Source organism: Acromyrmex echinatior, chromosome 6, assembly GCF_024713525.1.
Source record: "Acromyrmex echinatior isolate Ae372 chromosome 6, ASM2471352v2, whole genome shotgun sequence".
Classification (NCBI taxonomy): Eukaryota; Metazoa; Arthropoda; class Insecta; order Hymenoptera; family Formicidae; genus Acromyrmex; species Acromyrmex echinatior.
The window spans coordinates 10,725,943-10,745,813 of NC_141857.1; the positions used below are offsets into that span (position 1 = coordinate 10,725,943).

Below are 19,871 nucleotides of genomic sequence, written 5' to 3' on the forward strand. Positions count from 1 at the left end.
CAAATATCGATTTATTATCTCCAGTCTTGAAAAGTGGACGATATACACTAAGAAAAGTGGACGTTGCTGTATAATTTCCATCCACTTTTTTAGAGGGCAATAAATGCGCGGCAGCATTTTGCGATTACAGATTTTGAGCCGTTATGTCCTTTCTTAAGTTTCTCTCTGATCAAATGTATGTCTATTTCACCTTAGGTCTGTTTTTTATTGCTGCACTATCTGAACAATAAGTTGAAATAAAACAAATTTATATCTGTTTCGCTTCAATTTATTGCACCGTGTGCACCAGTTCAGACAGTGCAGCAATAAAAAATAAACCTGTTAAGAGGCTCCGCACAATAAAAGCAACAGAGAACAGAGAATAAGAATTTCAATCTATCAGAAATCATGTATTGCGGAATATACAGTTTTTGATAGGTTAAAATTCTTATTCTCTGTTTTCTGTTCCCTGCTTCTTTTATTGTGCGGAATCCCTAAGTTCCAAAAGTGCACATTAGTTCAGCCACAGAAAACGGACCTATGTAATCGCACCTTGAAGACTCTGGGTATAGGGATTCTAGCTTAAAATATCGAGCAATTATGGAACCGTATTTGCGCATGTCGAAATAACTGTCACTAATATCATCCTGCATCGTTTGTTAGTTCTGTTTGAGATTCTGTCACAATTCTGTATAATCTTGTCTTAACGTCAGAAGTACATATGGCATTATATATGTTCTGTATACATGGAGAGATATTAGTTTAGAGTTTGCTTACGAATCAAACAGATTTCATCTACATTGTAATTTGATAAGTAATAATGGATATTGATGAGGATTATGATACTGAACAAAGTGATTACGGCGATATACCTATAGTAGGTATGTTTTTAGGATTGAGTTACTTGATGCGCATGTACTATAAATCCTAATAAAACATATAAGATTACATGAAAAAAAAAATATATATATATATATAATTGTTTCAAATTTGAAATATATATATAATGTATAAATATAATGTATAAATGTTCGCTGACAAAGCTAGCTCAGCCTGTATATATAGTTGAATTCTTTACAATAAATTTACTGTCGTTTTTTTAGATTATACTTATAATCTATAATATATGTTATAGATGTGAAAATGATATTGTGGTCAAATATCTAATGAAATGAAATTATTTTACAGAGTCTCCACATAGTGGCCCAGATGAGGATCATGAAAATTGGTCAGACGTAAGCACAGTTGAACTAGGTATGTTCTCTAATACATTTTAGGTTATAATAATATATCTTTAATTCCTGCGAGATAACTATATACATACATATATATTGTATTACACATGTTATGACAAAATCACAAAATCAGTAATTATGTTTGTACTTTTTCGAAGAAAATTCTGAACTCCCTAATAGCAAGATACTAGCAAATTGTAACTAAGCTGGCAGCAAACGAGCGGATTCCTACTACAAAACTATAACCATCTATGTCAGCATTTGCCTATGGATCTGCTGATAAAGATTGCCTTTTTTTAAGAGATACAGTCGATGCATTTGACACAAATTGACACATGTCGCTTTTCATTTACAATTTTGTTCTGAATCGATACTTCTGATGGCCTCTGCTAAGGAGGGGAGTCAGAGTGTATCAAGTACGATTTTGATGATATTAGAATGCACACGCAAACCAGTTCTTATTTAATTTTGTTCTGTTCTTTGATCATTTTTGATTAAAATCTTTTAAAAGGTTAGATATTAAAAGTTTGGACATACATTGCACTATCGCGTTTGATTTAAATGTGGCAAACTTTGTTCGAATATGTTAAACTGTGTCAATTTTGAATTTGTGTCTCTTAAAAGGAAAGCAGCCAAAGTTTGATGACATGTTATGCCAGCAAATCAGAAATCGAGCAAAGCCTGTTAATATAACCTGACGATTGGTAGCAAAAACCAAACATGGTCATTTTCATTTAAATCAATCTAATTTTTTACAAGAAAATTTGTGTACATATAATTACTGAGTACATATATTAGGTGTTGTAAAAAGAAATCCATTATTTTTCCAATAGATGGCTTTAGTAATCTGTATCACGCGTAGACGAGATACAGATTACTAAAGCCATCTATTGGAAAAATAATGGATTTCTTTTTACTACACCTAATACACACACGCACGCACACACACACACACACACACACACCACACACACACGCGCGCGCACACACACACACACACACACACACACACACACACACACACACACACAAAGGGTGTTAGTTAAATTGCATACTTATGTTGCCATACTCAACAGAGCGATTCTTTGGTTTATTTCAAGTCCATATAAACATGTGTCCTAAACTGCTTAGTTTCTGAAATGCAGGTGAATGTTCGCAAATGTTTGACGATAAATTCTGTTGGAGATATCTTTCTGCATAAATATGCCTTGTTTCACGTGAGTTACCATTCGCACAACAATTCGTAAACAAAGTGACTAAGTCAAAATCAAAGTCACAAAATCAAAAACAAACTTCAGTTCTGATGTTGTTGCGGGTCAGTTAACTTATATATACGTTTTCGGGCCAAATTGTTCCAGTCCATTAAAATCGTGCCTTCATTTCATCATGCCTAAATTTACAAATTTTGAAATGATAGATTGCACTTTGCCTACGGTCTTGCAAATGGTAACTCACGTAAGGCAAGGCGTATTTATGCGTATTTATGAAAAATATCCCAACGCAATTTACCATTGTCGTAAAACATTTGCTAATATTCACCGCTATCTTTGAGAAAAGAGAGTCTTTCGTAAGGAATACTATTGATTTTGGAAAGCCTATGACGATTCAGAACATCAGTATTAGAAGAAGCTATTTTTAACGAAATCGAAGCACATCCAGAAACGAGCACAAAGAAAATAGCTAGGATATTAAATGTGAATAATTATGTCATCTGAAGAATTTTGAAAGACCAACAGTTATATCCTTATCATATTCAACGTGTATAGAGACTTTCACTATGTGATTTTCTACAAAGCTATTAGCTTTTTCAAAAAGCTACTAGCTTTTTGTCAATGGATTCTTATTTCGGAACTTTTTTATTTCAGAAACTAAGCCGTTTAGCCCCATCCATATAAACACATGTTTATATGGATTTTTTTACTTGAAATAAACCAAAGAATCTGTTGAGTATGGCAATATACTTAACTAACACCCGTATATTATAGGGGAGACCAGAACCCCTGTGAGTCACAAAAATTCAAACTCTGAAAAGTACATCTAAATATAAAAATTTTTATATAATTTTTTTTTAATAATTGAAGTATAATGTATATTTAATAATATTTAGTAAATATTTATTAATTTTTAAGAGAAAAATAAAAATATAGATACTTATTCAATTTAGTTACCGCATCTAAAAAAATCAGTGAAATTAGGCTTATTTGACGCATTATTCGACTCATAAAGATCTAAGAATTTTTTCAGAATTTTTTTATCAACTTTTTAATACTGCATTTTCTAATTGGCAACTATTTTTACCAACATGAGGAAATACGGTATTAAAAAATTTTGAAAAAATTCTCATAGCTCTAAGTATGAGAAGAAAATAATTTTTGTCTCTTGCTGTTTTTCTGTAAAGTTGATAGTACTTAAGTATAAAATTATTAAAGATTAAATATTCGGTAATTTTTAATAATTAATAATTTATCTTGTTAACCATTGCGAAAATTGTAAAATGGTAAAGAACTTTTTGACTCAGTCCGCTCTATCAAAAGCGCTTGGCAAAAAATTGAGGGGCCTTATACATCCTTCTGTATATATATTATACAACAAATATGCAGGATGTCCTTAAATTCGCGCTCACGGAATACAAGACGTAATACTTGTGCTAAAAGAAACAACTTTTTCCTTTAGCAAAATTGCGTCCAATAAGTTGTTTTTGCAAGAGAGTAGATTGAAGTTAATGAAATAGCGCTCTGGTCTATGAAGCGCTCAGAGCCCACACGTGCTTCACGCTCATTTGTACACTTAAAAATTTTATGAAATTTAATATACTTTTAAGTTATACAATTTAAACTTAATTTCATGACATTACATTAAATTTAATGTATTTATAATTGAAAAGTATATTTATATATAAGTACATGAGATTTAATGTATTTTTCATGAAAATTTATGAAATTTAATGTACTATTTACAAAATTTTATGCAATGTATATTAAATTTCATGTACACATTCATTACATTTAAATAACTATTGTAATTTAATTTTCATTTAAATCATTCATTATTTTTAATTTCGTTCATAACCACGAGCTTTATTTACATGTAAAAGAAGCTCGTAGTTACATTTCTAATAGTGTAATTCTTGACTAGTATATAAGTAACATTAAGATATTAATATTACGGTTGTTATGGTTAAGGAGAGTCTCCTATTATATATTAGAAGATCGAAAAAGTAGTGATTCTTCATAATTTTTTTTATAAGGAAGACTAATATTTATCGGTTTAAAATTTTTTGCACGTTTTAACATAACTATTGTACGTAAAATTTTTATGTGAAAAAAAGTATTATAAATAATAAAAATATACGAGGGCAAATCAAAAGTACCCGTGTTAGTAATGAAGACGCTTTTCACAAATTTTTTTTTATTTTTCAACGTAATTTTTTAGGAGGATACACTTTTCCCAACGCTTCTGCCATTTTTTTAACTCCTCAGAAAAATACGATTTGTCGAATAACTCTGCAAAATAGGCCTCTGTTTCGGCGATGACCTCCTCATTCGATGTGAATTTCTTTCCACCGAGCCATTTTTTCATGTTTGGAAACAAGAAGAAGTCATAGAGGGCTAAATCCGGAGAATACGATGGATGCGGCAGCAATTCGTAGCGCAATTCGATCATGCTTTAAAATTGATAACCGCATCCGCTTGTTGTCCACCGTAAGCAATCGCTCATCCATTGGGCCGACAGCTTTTTCATTCTCAAGCAAAATATTGAATGCCGTTCCGTACGATGCCTACGTCCTCTGCTACTCGTGCATTTTCGTTCGGCGATCAGCGAGAATCATGTCATGGACTTTTTCAACGATTTCCTCAGTCCAATCACGTCTGTCGGGCGGCCTGGGCGCTCCTCATCAAAAACAGATGAACAACTATGTTTAAATTCATTGAATCAATATCTGACGGTTGTCATAGATGGTGAAGAGTTCCCATAGAATCCTATAAGCATCCAACTTCGTTTTTATTTCTTCGTTTTTCCATCCAGAAATAAGAAACGAATCACGGATCGATATTGCTCTTTTTCCATTGTATCGGAAAACATCAAACACGCTCACTACGAATTGCTGTCAAATCAAGACTATTGCATGAATCACTCTGAAATTTTGTATGGCGTCGTTTGAAAGATGATAGTACACGATGGTAATGCCAACATCTGCTGATGCTTGCATCAGCAACGTCGCCTATCTTGAAACACGGATATTGATTATTGATTTGCCTTCGTAAACATACACAATGTAAATGGTTTAAATGATAAATTAATTAGAAATATGTCAAGAAGTGCTACGAATCATAAGAATAAACATAAAATATAAATAATAAGCCAGATATATTAAAAAGAGCTAAAATATATTACAATAAATTAAAACAAACGGTGTTTCGACTCTGATCGGGGCCATTCTCAATGTTAAACATGTAATATCTTTAAGTAAAATATTTATATACGCATATTTAAAAAATCAAACGGCTAATAATAATTAAAAAGTTAATGAGACGAAATACAGACTTCTGCTTTGATGTAGAAAATGATGGCATAATTGCATCTTATGGTTATCGCATTAGTATGAAAACGTCCTGATGTTTAATTCAAAAAGATCAATTTCTAGTAATGTCATTATCGAATCATTGAGTTAATTGTAACCATGAATTCAATTGAGACAAAAATAGAATTCTTGACAAAGAATCTTCCTATAATAAACGCTTGATATCACAGATGGTTCATATAAAGAAACAGAGACAGAGCCTAAATAGACAGAACGATACCGAATCATATGAATCTTATTTTCCTATTATTATGTGTATGCCAGAACGGAGATTATTCGCTATTATCGTATCGCAATTACAATAGTTTGATAAAAATGAAGTCAATGTCGGTAAAAAACGATGAAAAACTCTGTTAATATAATAATAGAAGGATATAAAACAAGTGAAGATAATTGATATAAAGTTCATATGATATGTATAAGAATACAATAAAAGTTAAGAGTAAAATACAAAAAAATCTTAGAATAAATACCTTAAAAATAGTTTTAAAATTAGTTCACGTTCATAGATAAAAACGAGATCACTCAGAATATAAAATCTTCCAGTTTATTAAAGTATTCAAAATATCGAAACAAAATCAATCGGATTGTACAGAAATACATAAAATAAGCAAATGCGATGGAATTCGCAAAAATTTATTAAACTTTCAATCGGTAATGAAAAAAGAAGGAAAGTTATGGCTTCTGCACACAAAATGCGGCAATGCTTGCCGCGCGGCGGAAGTTATCGCACTGATCAATAATTTTAAGTTGACTTCACTATGCACAACTTCTAGAAATGATAGTAATATTACTTCCGCCGCGCGGCAAGCAAAAGTTGGATTGAGTTCAACTTTTGTCGCGGTGGAAATTGTATATCTATTACTTCCGAGCAACTCTAAGCGAGTCGTTGATTGGTTCTAGCGCTAACTTCCGCCGCGCGGCAAGCGTTGCCGCGTTCTGTGTGCGGGAGTCATTAGAGGTACAATGGAGGGAATGAGAAATAATATAGAAAGATTAATTAGAGAGGGAAGAAAAACAGAGAGCTAGGAAGGAGAAAGAGATTGAATAATTAGAAGATAAGATTCATGTAATGATTCAGTATCGTTCTGTCTATTTAGACGAGAGCTTTCCAAATCGGGCACCGCGGGTCCTTAATCCCCTTGCCTTTCGCTCGCTCGTGCTTGTCTCTTACTATGGGTCCAATGCTTCTCTTCTATTCGTGGCTGTATACCGGCGCAGTGACGCGGCGTATCGTTTCGTATAGCAGTCAGGCGCGGTTTTATTGAAAGATAGATACGTATACCGAGGAAGAGATTTATGACTTATTTTATTTTCGTTTGGGATCTCTAGCCAGTTTAAAATGAAGTTCCATCGCAATTTGCTATTTTATGTCTTTCTGTACAATCCGACTGATTTTGTTTCGATATTTTAAATACTTTAACAACCTGGAAGATTTTATATTCTGAGTGATCTCATTTTTATCTATGAATATGTGAACTAACTTTAAGATTATTTCTAAGGTATTTATTCTAAGATTTTCTGTATTTTACTTTTAACTTTTATTGTATTCTTATAATCAGATAAAAATAAAATTGAGTAAAGGGCATACCTGTATAAGAGTCAAAAACAGTAAAATTTTAATAAACACACGTCGATTTTTTAATATTGGGAGAATGTGCACTCTGCGATTAAACAAAATTTCGCAAAATTGAATCTATAACCGGTGATGCAAAGTCATATATTGTTTATTATTGATAAATACGATTTATGAAGATCTATGGTATCAGTCTGTGAATTTAAACTATTGTCCTGTTTTTTGATATTAATTATTTCAGAAATTATCCGTTTACTGTAGCACGGCTCTTCATCCAAAATTAGAATGTTATTCCAATCAAAATCATATTTGAATTGTAATGCTCGGTTATTACTGAAAGATTGGAAGTTTTCCAATTAATGTGATTACAATATTCCGCAATTCTCGTTTTAAGTTGTTGTTCTCGTTAAGTTGTCTTTGACCAACATAAAACGCATCACAATCTCTACAATTAATTTTATTAAACTACATTATTTTTATTGGATTTTGGGCTTTTTGCGCTTTAATAATTTTTTTAAATTTATTTGTGCTATAAAAAGAAACTTTTGTGTCCTTACTATTAAATCTATTGAATTTCTCTGTAATTAATGGTATGAATGGTACCGCAAATCAAGTCATTCGTTCTATTGAGTTTTCAATATTAGATTCTTGTGTGCATATTTTTTTCTTCTTTAAATAGTATTGAATCCTATCATTAATCGAACCAAAAATAAAATTTAGTAGATAATCGTTTTCTAATAAAATACTTATAGATTTTAGATTATTTATGTGATTATTTATTTTTCATCCGATAACATCAAAACTCTATCAACTAATCCAATAATAGTGCCTCTTTTTTGTGATGTCGGGTGATTAGAAAAATAATTGAGATATCTGCCAGAATAGCTTTGTTTATGATACCAATCAAACTCAAACGATCCATCCTTCTTAATAATTATAATATCTAAAAAGTTCAAAGTGTTCCTCCTATTGTGTGTTGTAATCTTGGATGGAAAGAATTAAACTCTAACAAAAGTTCTATCTTTGTAACCGGAATCGCAGTACAAATATCATCAACGTAACAACAATAAAACGGGAAAGAATCGCCAAATCTCGACAAAGCGCTTCGTTCTAATCTTTGCATTACCAGGTCAGCAATGACAGGCGACAATGAAGAACCCATGGGTACGCCAAAGTTCTGTTTACATGCTATTATCAAACATGAAATAAGTCGAATTTAAAATAAACCTTACTCCTAGTATAAATTCTTTTTTCGTGCATTTCTTAGTAATATGTACCCAATTGTTATTAATGCAATCTATTGCTATGTTGGTAAAGAGTGATGTAACATCTAACGAAACTAACTTATCTTCATCATTAAGCTTGATTTTCCTAAGTTTATCGATTCAATTGGAAACGATTCTTAATATAGTTATTGATTGCCGGAACCGTTTTTATTATGATGTTATGTATGAAGTTAGCAAAATTATAAAGAGAGCTACCAATTGTTGAAACGATTATTTTACAAATCGGAATGTCTTTTATAAAAAAGGACATTCCGATCAATCATTTTATTCCGATCTATCAATTTATTTTTAATATAATGATATCGAGAATAAGTATTAAAAAATTGACGTGTGTTTATTAAAGTTTACTGATTTTGACTCTTATACAAGGTGCGTCCCAAAATTTTCCGAACTTTTTCAATAGGGATAGGTCGGGTGGCGCTATCCATGTGTTCGATTGCGCGTTTGAAAGGTACATCCCTAGCTGACTTCCAGTAAAAATTTCATGACATTTGGTTCAGTGGAAACGAAGTTATGGCGTCTCAAGTGTCAGTATGTTGTATACATCGGTACGAGAATGAACTTCGAACAAAGAGCCAATATTAAGTTTTGTTTTAAACTTGGTAAAACATTTACCGAAACCCATAATTTGATGAAACAAGTTTATGGTGATAATTGTGTAGCCCGTGCCAGTGTTTATGAGTGGTATACGCGATTCAAGAACGGTCGTGAGGACATAAATGACGACGCACATACAGGTCGCCCAAAATCGACAATTAACGAAAATTCCATCGAAGTTGTGCGTAATTTCATCAAGCATGAGCCAAAATCTTCAGTGAGATACATGGAAATGGAATTGAACATCCCCAAATCAACGATTTATCGCATTTTGACCGAACATTTGGGCCTACAAAAAGTCTGTGCACGATTTGTTCCACACAAGTTGACTGACGACCAAAAAATGCATCGAATTCAACATTCAAAGGACATTATTAAGGAAGCAAAAAAGGACCAAAACTTCCTTTATAGCATTGTTACTGGTGACGAGACGTGGTGTTTTCAATACGATCCAGAAACCAAGCGTCAAAGCGCGGAATGGAAGGCGCGAAACGACCCAAAACCCAAAAAATCGCGTTTAGAGAAGTCAAAAGTGAAGACAATGCTCATTTGTTTTTATGATTCCAAGGGTATTGTGCACAAAGAATTCGTTCCAGCAGGCCAAACAGTTAATGCTGTATTCTATGTAAGCGTTTTGAAGCGTTTGGTGCACCGCATTCGTCGTATTCGGCCAGAATATCGCGAAGGAGGAAGTTGGCGCTTGTTACGATAATGCGCCATCTCACCGTTCGACACTTGTCACTGATTTTTTGACTAAAAATCACATTTTAACAATCAACCATTCCCCGTATTCGCCTGATATGGCACCTTGTGACTTCTACCTATTCGGCAAAATGCATTTGTCCATGAAAGGAAAGCGGTATGTGGACGTAGAAGACATCCAAAGGGCTTGTACCACTATTCTGAAGGACATGCCTTTGAACGACATAAAACACTCATTTGAAATGCTTTTAGATCGTGCCAAACGTTGTATTGAGTCCGACGGGGACTACTTTGAATAAACAATTTGAATTTGAAAAAAAAAGTAAACCGTTGTTGTTTTATTTCAAAAGTTCGGAAAATTTTGGGACGCACCTTGTATGCTCTTTACTCAATTTTATTTTTATGTATTGTATGTTCTTATACATATTATATGAACTTTATATCAATTATCTTCATTTGTTTTATATCCTTCTATTATTATATTAACAAACTGAGTTTTTTATCGCTTTTTACCGATATTGATTTCATATATTTTTATCAAACTATTGTAATTGCGACACGATAATAGCGAGTAATCTCCGTTCTCTGTCATACGCACAATGACATTACTAGGAATTGATTTTTTTGAATTTGACATCAGCATACAATTTTCATACCAATGCGATATCCATAGGATGCAATTATGCTACCATTTTCTATATTAAAGCAGAAGTTTATATTTCGTTTCATAACTTTTAATTATTATTAGCCGTTTGACTTTTAAATATGTTTTAAATATGTTTAAATATATTCATATAAATATTTTACTTAAAAATATTACATGTCTAATATTGAGAATGATCCAATCGGAGTCGAAATGCCGTTTATTTTAATTGTTGTAATATGTTTTAGCGCTTTTTAATATATCTTGCTTATTTATATTTTATGTTTATTCTTATAGTTCGTAGCCTTTCTTAACATATTTCTAATTAAAAATATAAACATTTAATTTGGCGCCTCATTATGACATTATGATTTTATATACATCCTAGCAGGTGTAATTTTTGCTGGAAACAAAAAATTAATAAATATTTTTAATTATTATAGTTTTTTATCCTAAATGAACCTAAAAAAATATATATAATATATAAATTAAAATTTTGTGTGACTTTGAAAAAAACTACGATTTTCACTGGCAGTCGTTTCTTTACGCAAAAAAATTATTAATGATTATTATTGATTTTTATGTTCATGTTAATTTTGTATGTTCATCGAGGATGATTGATTATTAGCTAACTAACGGATCTTATAAAAAGTTGATTGGTCAAATACTTTTTTTCTAATCATGTACGAGTATATCATGTGTATCAAAATCGAAGAAAATGCAAAAAAATATTAGATGTATAACTTTGCTTATATCTTTTTCGTATAGATGGCTTTAGCGGTAAGTGGTGATCGAAATAAATAGATCATAGACGTCACACAATAAACTTGGGCATCTGTCAACATAACCCCATAGAAACATTAGTCGATTTGTGTCTGCATCATAAAGTTATTCTCGATTGAAAATATCAGTTTACGAGCCAAATTCTTGTCATTTGCGGGAGGTTTTAATTTTCTGCTTCAATATGAAGAAATCTGCGGCTGAGGCTCATCGAATGCTCTCAAATATTTATGGTGAAGCCGCTATTAGTGAAAGAACGTGTCGTAAGTGGTTTCAACGCTTCAAGAACGGTGATTTTCACGTGGAGAGGCCAGCATAGCGGTGGAAGAGAGAAGGTTTTCGAAGATGCAGAATTGAAGGCATTACTTGATCAAGACTCTTGTCAAAATCAAAAAGAATTGGCACGATCATTAGGAGTGACTCAATCAGCCATTTCAAAACGTCTCAAAGCCATGGGAATGATTCAGAAGCAAGGAAATTGGGTGCCGTACGAGTTGAAGCCGAGAGATGTTGAACGGCGTTTGTTTGCTTGTGAACAGCTGCTTGAAAGGCAAAGACGGAAGGGCTTTCTGCATCGCATTGTGACTAGGGACGAAAAATGGGTTCATTACGATAATCCCAAGCGCAGAAAATCATGGGGAGTTCCCGGCCATGCTTCCACGTCGACGGCCAAACCGAATATTCACGGCTCCAAGATCATGCTCTGTATTTGGTGGGACCAGCTCGGCGTAGTATACAAGGTCTGTTCAAAAAGTATCGCGAATTTTGAATTTTCGCGGGTTACGTATATTCGATTTTCGATTTTTTTGTGGCGTTATGTTGGTACTCATGTCTCTCACTTATGCCGACAAGTTCGGCCATTTTGAATGTTCAGTTAATTTTTGACAGCTGCTTTGCTTGCACGTGTTTTGGCTCGTCTTCGATTTTTGCCTATTCCAAAAAATGGATCAAAGAATCTGTATCAAATTTTGTGTGAAAAACAAAATTAAGTGCGCGGACGCATTCCGAATGTTGACTGTGGCATATGGTGAAGCTACCTTGGAAGCAACGTTTATCGGTGGTACAAAATGTTCTCAGAGGGCCGAGAAGATGTGAACGACGAAGAGCGTGCCGGGCGCCCATCAACAACAGACGAAAACATTGATGAAGTGAAGAAAATAGTATTGGCCAATCGTCGAATCACCGTTAGAGAAGTTGCTGAGGACCTAAACATATCGATTGGCTCATGCCATTCGATTTTTACCAATGATTTGGGCATGAGACGGGTCGTCGCGAAATTCGTACCAAAATTGCTCAATTTCGATCAAAAACAGCATCGCATTAACATTGCTAAGGAGCTGTTGGACTCTGTCCGGGACGACCCAAATGTGCTCCAGAGGGTCATAATGGTGACGAATCATGGGTTTATGACGTGGAAACCAAAGCTCAGTCATCCCAATGGAAGCTGCTGCACGAGCCAAGACCGAAAAAAGCGCGCCAAGTTCGGTCGAATGTGAAGGTTTTGCTTAAGTTTTCTTCGATTGCAAGGGCGTGGTGCATCATGAGTTCTTGCCACAGAGTAGAACGGTCAATAAGGAATATTACCTGCAAGTTATGCGTAATTTGCGCGAAGCAATCCGCCAGAAACGTCCGGATTTGTGGAAGAACAAAAATTGGCTTTTGCACTATGATAACGCCCCTGCTCACACATCGTTGCTTGTGCGCGAATTTTTGGCCAAAAACAACACACTAATGATGCCGCAGCCACCGTATTCCCCAGATCTGGCCCCCTGTGACTTTTTCTTGTTCCCGAAACTGAAGAGACCCATGAAAGGACGACGCTACGCTACGATTGAGGAGATAAAGACGGCATCGAAGGAGGAGCTGAACAAGATCACAAAAAATGATTTTTTGAAGTGCTTTGAAGATTGGAAAAAACGTTGGCACAAGTGTATAATATCTGATGGGGATTACTTTGAACACAAAAACAACAAAAATAGATATTCATGAATAAATAAATAATTTTTGAAAAAACATAAAATTCGCGATAATTTTTGAACAGACCTCGTATTATGAGCTGTTAAAACCGACTGAAACAATCACAGCGATCAGTATCGAACGCAATTGATGCGTTTGAGCCGAGCATTGAAAGACAAACGGCCGTAATACAACGAGAGACACGATAAAGTGATTTTGCATGCTCGACTCCATGTTGCGAAAGTGGTCAAGACATACTTGGAAACGTTGAAATGGGAAGTCCTACCCCACCCGCCGTATTTTCCAGACGTTGCTCCCTCTGACTATCACTTGTTTCGATCAATGGTACACGACCTGGCTGACCAGCACTTCCGGTCTTATGAAGAAGTAAAAAATTGGATCGATTCGTGGATCGCCTCAAAAGATGACCAGTTTTTTTGACGCGGGATTCGTATGCTGCCCGAAAGATGGGAGAAAGTAGTGGCCAGCGATGGACAATACTTTGAATCATAAATGTATAACCAGTTTTTTATAATAAAGCCTCGAATTTCGAAAAAAAACGGTATAAGCAAAATTATACGCCTTATAGATTTCGACAAAAATACTTTTAAAGTTTTCGATTTAGTTCTTGAGTAGTGCTTATAGTAGTGCTCGGAGACTAATCTGTTATTTTAAGGACATACAATAATTATTCAGTTTTTTTATGGAATTCATTTTAACTAATTTGAGTCATTGTACGAGCTGAGTGGCGCCCATTTGACCATGTTTCGATTGAATATCGTCCCAATTGACCACGTTGCAATTGATTATGTTGCAAATGGTGACGTTGCAACTGACCACGTATTGCAAATAATCACGTTGCATTTGATCACGTTGCAATTGATCACGAGTTGCGATTGACCACACTGCGATTGATCACGAGTTGCAAATGGCTACGTTGCGATTGACTACGTTGCGATTGATCACGAGTTGCAAATGACCACGTGATGCAAATGGTTAGGTTATTTACCCATTTGCAACTCGTGGTCAATCGCAACGTGGCCATTTGTAACGTGACCAATTGCAACATGGTTAATCGCAACGAATTAGGACGGTCGTCAAATGAAACGTGGTCAAATAGGATGCTCCTATACGAGCTATTCGGACAACTAACAAAAAAATCGACCCTCATCGATTTTAATGAGCTTTGAATATATTGTACAGCATGAAAAAAATAGACATATTTTTTTGTTTTGCTTATTTCGAGTTATTATTTATGAATAATTTAGTTTCTGATGGGTAGGATAGAATAACCTTTTCAACATTAGATGTATTATGGTTGGAATATTGTAGTTTCTTTAACAGAGGGATTAAATTATTTCTAAGTTTATTTGCATTTGTAATTTTAAATCTGGAAATATGTTTTATGTATTGGGAGTATAAATTAGTTCGGTCCGTTTTCCAAAAGATGGCTCCGGCTGTTGTGAATGGTTCATAATGACAGCTGATTTTGGCGTTTTCAGAGAGGTTAGACATCTGCTAATAATATTCAATTTATATCGCTTTGAGTTTCATACAAAAACCTTAATTTTCACTGTGTTTGAAATGTCGAATTTTGTGATAACCAAGCAGCATTTGCAGGGAGGTTCTAATTTTCTGCTTTAATTGAAAGAAAAGTGCAGCTGAAGCCCATTGAATGCTTGTCGAAGTTTATGGTGACACTCCAATTGATAAATCATGTAGGGAATAGTTTCAACATTTCAAGGATGGAGATTTTAGCGTTGAAGACAAACCTCGCTCTGGACAGCCAAAAAAATTCGAAAACAAAGAATTAGAGGCATTACTCGAAGAAGATCAGAGTCAAACGCAAGAGGAGCTTGCAGAATTATTGGGACTCAACAAGCCGTTTCTGCACGATTGAGAGCCATAGGAATAATTCAAAAACAAAGAAATTGGGTGCTTTATGAACTGATACCGAGAGACATTGAAAGGCGATTTTTCACTTGCGAACAGCTGATTCAAAGACAAGAAAAAGTTTTTTGCATCGGATTGTGACTGGAGATGAGAAGTGGATATTCTACGACAACCCTAAGAAGAAAAAATACTACGCTAAGCCCGGTCAATCGTTGCCATCGACCTCAACATCAACATCAAAGCACCGAACATTTATGGTTCGAAGATCATGCTCTGTATCTGGTGGGACCAAAAAAGTGTTGTTTACTATGAGCTGCTGAATCTGGCGATTCCATTACGGGCGATCGGTATCGGCTATAATTGATTCGTTTGAGCCGTGCATTGTGAGAAAAACAGCCGGAATATGAGCAAAGACATGATAAAGTTATTTTTCTTCATGACAACGCTCGGCCTCATGTCGCAAAAGTCGTAAAAAAATATTTGGAAATGCTCAAATGGGATGTTTTACCGCACCCGCTGTATTCTCCGGACATTGCTCCTTCTGATTACTGGTTATTCCGAAGGATGCAACACGTCACGATTGACTTCTTTCGCAGAAATCGAAAATTGACTTCAAAATTGGATCGCCTCCAAAGACGAGTCATTTTTTCGAGATGGAATTCGAAAATTGCCTGAGAGATGGGAAAAAGTAGTAGCCAGCGACAATACTTTAATTAATCTGTTCATTCATTTTGTTTTGAAATAAATGCATTTTTGAACACAAAAAAACAGATCGAATTAATTTGTACTCCCAAATATCATTTAACATTTTGATGGTACTTTTATGGACATGGTGTATCAACACATTGATTGCATATGATGCGATTACGACATTAGTTTTTTTATTTACTATTAGATTAGTAGGATACTTTTTATTGTTAACTGAGGAAGTGAGCTCTGTAAGTGGAAACGTTTTAATGTATAAGATTTTTTATTGATGTATCTCAAATATATATTATTTTACTGTAATCTAACAACTTTTTTACTTGTTTTTGATCGTTACTTTGATATTTGCTTTGTTAAATAATCGAGCGATTTATATTTTTGTTAATAATGATTTAGTTAACTTTATAAATATGCTTATGACTGTATCGCCTCATCATTGAATTATATAAATAATTAGTTCAATGTATTTTTCTCTATGATTGATTTGATTTTTATATAAATGTAGATTTATTATCATTAACAGTTAAACTCTTGTGATAGTTGAATGAATATCTAATATTAATACACTTAACCATATTTCAGATCGGTCAATCATATACTTCAACTAAATTTTTTAATACAATTTACTACGTGAAGTTATTCATCTAATTAATGTTATTCGTCTAATTAAGTTTTTATTCTTCTTAACTTGATTATACTTTACTTAACTCAAATCGCGCAAGATTAGTTTTTTCACTCTGAGTATTTTTTACAGTGTATTACATAATAATTAAAATCTTTTGTGAAATATGTATGAGTAAGCACAACAAAGCGAATATTAATGTAGGAGTTGTATGGCCCAGTAGCAGAGACTCGGGACTAGATCTCAGTTTGAATCCCGATAGGAGTGAGCTGATTTTCTCGGTTATGCTTTACTCGACTCATATTTTAAAACGTGCAATGTGAGTGATTGTGAGTGCTAAACGAGTATTTAATACTCTTTGATAAAGATACACCTCAAATACACAGAACATATATTATTGAAAAATATTCATAATGTTAACGTTATTACTATTCGGATATACTTACGCTCAATCCGTTTTTAATTACTCCGTTTTTACGGAAAAGTTTCTGTTTGCAATCTATAGACGAAGTCATACTCATTGAGTGGAATACACATTTTTACTACTCAAACTTGAAAGGGTAAGAGGGTTTCAGTGAAGAGAGTTTGAACACTGCTTCATTTTCGCGGAGTGGGAGAATTTCGCCAGCGAAGCTTTGCTGCATGAAATTGTATCAGAATATCAATTGATTTATGACATCTTAAGGGGATGCTAAAGTTGTCTTACTTTACCATTCATCATATCATTTTCATTCGGTGAAAAATCTCTGAATTGGATTTACGGATTGCAAAATTATTATTACAGAATTAAAGTATGCACAAGTAGGACCTCAGCTGTACTGGATTTCATGAATACATTCTGTCAAAAAAGTACCGGGAATTGATCATTTAAAAAGCCCGCTTAAAGGAATTGTCAAAATTCTTTTTGTCGCTAAGTTGGCATAACTGTCCTCTATACTGACGCGGAGTTGGAGTGCCATCTGTCATTTAATGTGATTATAGTGCTCGATTTTATCAGTTCATCTCAAGTGTGTTTTGCGATTTTTACAATGAATGAAAAGATCGAACAAAGAATTTGTCTCAAATTTTGTATTGCAAATGGAATTTCGTGTGCTGAATCGCTGAAGATGTTACAGAAGGCTTACGGTGAATCGACTTTATCAAAAACACGTGCATATGAATGGTACAGTGCATTGAAAAGCGGTCGAGATGTGGTGAAAGATTTGACTCGCTCTGGTCGGCCATCAACATCTTCAACTGAAGTTAACATCGATAAAGTGAAGGAAATGGTGATTGAAAATCGTCATTTCAGTTTGAGAGAGATAGCCGCTGAACTTACGGTGTCTCACGAATCAATTCGTACCATTTTACGCGATTGTTTGGGCATGAAACGCGTTGCCGCTCGACTAGTTCCGAAAGACCTCAATTTTCTTCAAAAACTCAATCGCGTAAAGGTCGCTGAAAACATGTTAGAACGAGTTAATTCCGACCCCACATTCATAAAACGCATTATAACTGGTGATGAGACATGGGTTTACGAGTTTGATATGCAAACCAGTCAACAAGCTTCGGAATGGCGCCTTCCAAAACCGAAAAAACCACGTCAAAGTCGATCAAAAGTCAAAGTGATGTTAACTGTTTTCTTTGATTGTCGTGGTGTTGTGCACTCGGAATTTTTGCCAGAAGGTCAGACGGTAAATAAAAAATATTATCTGGGCGTTATGCGGCGTTTGAGAGAGCAAATTCGTCGAAAAAGGCCAGATTTGTGGAAAACAAACTCATGGATTTTGCACCATGATAACGCACCATCTCACAAGGCTATCATTGTGAACGAATTTCTGACCAAAAACTTAACAAATATCATCGAACAACCACCGTATTCACCAGATATGGCTCCGGCTGATTTTTTTCTCTTTCCAAAACTCAAATTATCACTTCGAGGCACTCGTTTTCAGTCGATAGAAGACATAAAAGAGAATTCGCGGCGAGAACTGAAGTCGATTCCGGAAAATGCGTTTAAAAAATGTTTTGATGATTGGATTATGGTTGGTATAAATGTATTATTTCGAAAGGAGCCTACTTTGAAGGCGATACAATAAATTTGAATGAATAATAACTATTTTGTGTTTTATTGACCAATTCCCGGTACTTTTTTGACAGAATGTAAATCGAAAAAAAGTTAAAAAATTCACCTTTGACTCGTACAGTTGTCACTTCAGGTATATGTTTGCTTAATATAAGAGTTTTATAGTCCATATCTGGAAAATAAGCGTATAGCTAAGGTCACATTATTGGAACGATACCGAGTTTATAGAACTAATTGAAAGATTGAAAGTCCACAAGAAAAGTATTTTCACTGAATGAAAAATACGTGTATACGAATGCTTTGTGAAGAGTAGGAATGTCAACAGAGTCGAAATTCCGTGTAGTAATTGCGGGATCTTGCGATAGATGGCGCTGAAATATGTTACATAAAGACAGATGTATGCGTTTGAGTGAGACAAAACGATATTGGGTCATCTAAAAACCGCGGATACTTTTTAGATGACCCAATATAATGTAAGAAATGAATCAAAGATATCACTATTATCCAATTTAGAATTAAAAAAGTCTTCATTGTCGATCTCAATCAAGTTCGGCCTTCGGTTTAGGATTCCTTTAAGACTGTATTTAAAATAGTCTTAAATATAAAAATTGACTGTGAAAACCAGTCTGTGAGTTAACTTTTTTACTTATAAGACGATATTCATAATCTATTTTTATTTTAAGATCGTTTTAAGTAATATGTTAAACTATTAATACTGCTCTCTGGTTGATTCATGATCTTGAGATTATACTTAAGACAGATCTTAAGTATAAGATCTGACTATGAATACCGGCCATAACAATGTTTTAAAATGTATCTCAGGGGGTCAATTGTGTATTTTGTGGTAAAAATTACAAAAATAAATTTGTTCACATTTGTAATTTTCATCTCGTTTCCAGACTTCACTTAAATGATGTATTCCATTTAAATATTTACCCAGTATCCAAATAGGAGTTGAAATAGATTGGAAATTTTTAATTTATTTTAATTAATTTGAATACAAATTCTTGATGCATTATATGGATAGAAAGGAATTGAATGTAATAACATTGATTTTCTATCCATATAGAAAGAAAGAAATTGAATATAAATGTCATAAAATTGAATCATTTTCTATTCATGTACAGAAAGAATAGAACATGATTCTTTTTTATGGATTCCGATAGATTCATATTAATTCAAATAGATTCATTTTTTATGGATTCAGATAAGATTTGTTCGTGTTGTTTGAAATCTCCAAAAATATTTGT

The 19,871-nt window shown here is 33.9% G+C and overlaps 1 protein-coding gene across 5 annotated transcripts in view; it reads left to right on the top strand.

Moving 5' to 3' along the window:
• The first annotated feature begins 283 nt into the window (after positions 1-283).
• Positions 284-19,871, top strand: part of ohgt (E3 ubiquitin ligase component cereblon) — a 70,146-nt gene continuing 50,558 nt past the window's right edge. For 2 of the 5 annotated variants that reach the window (XM_087406797.1, XM_087406795.1), the window contains exons 1-2: positions 554-856; positions 1,168-1,233. Coding sequence is in view for 2 of the 5 variants with exons in the window: in XM_011064014.2 (XP_011062316.1) it covers positions 800-860; positions 1,168-1,233 (127 nt within the window). In the remaining 3 variants the exon portion in view is untranslated. The other 3 variants (XM_087406796.1, XM_011064014.2, XM_087406794.1) reach the window with 3 other exon arrangements.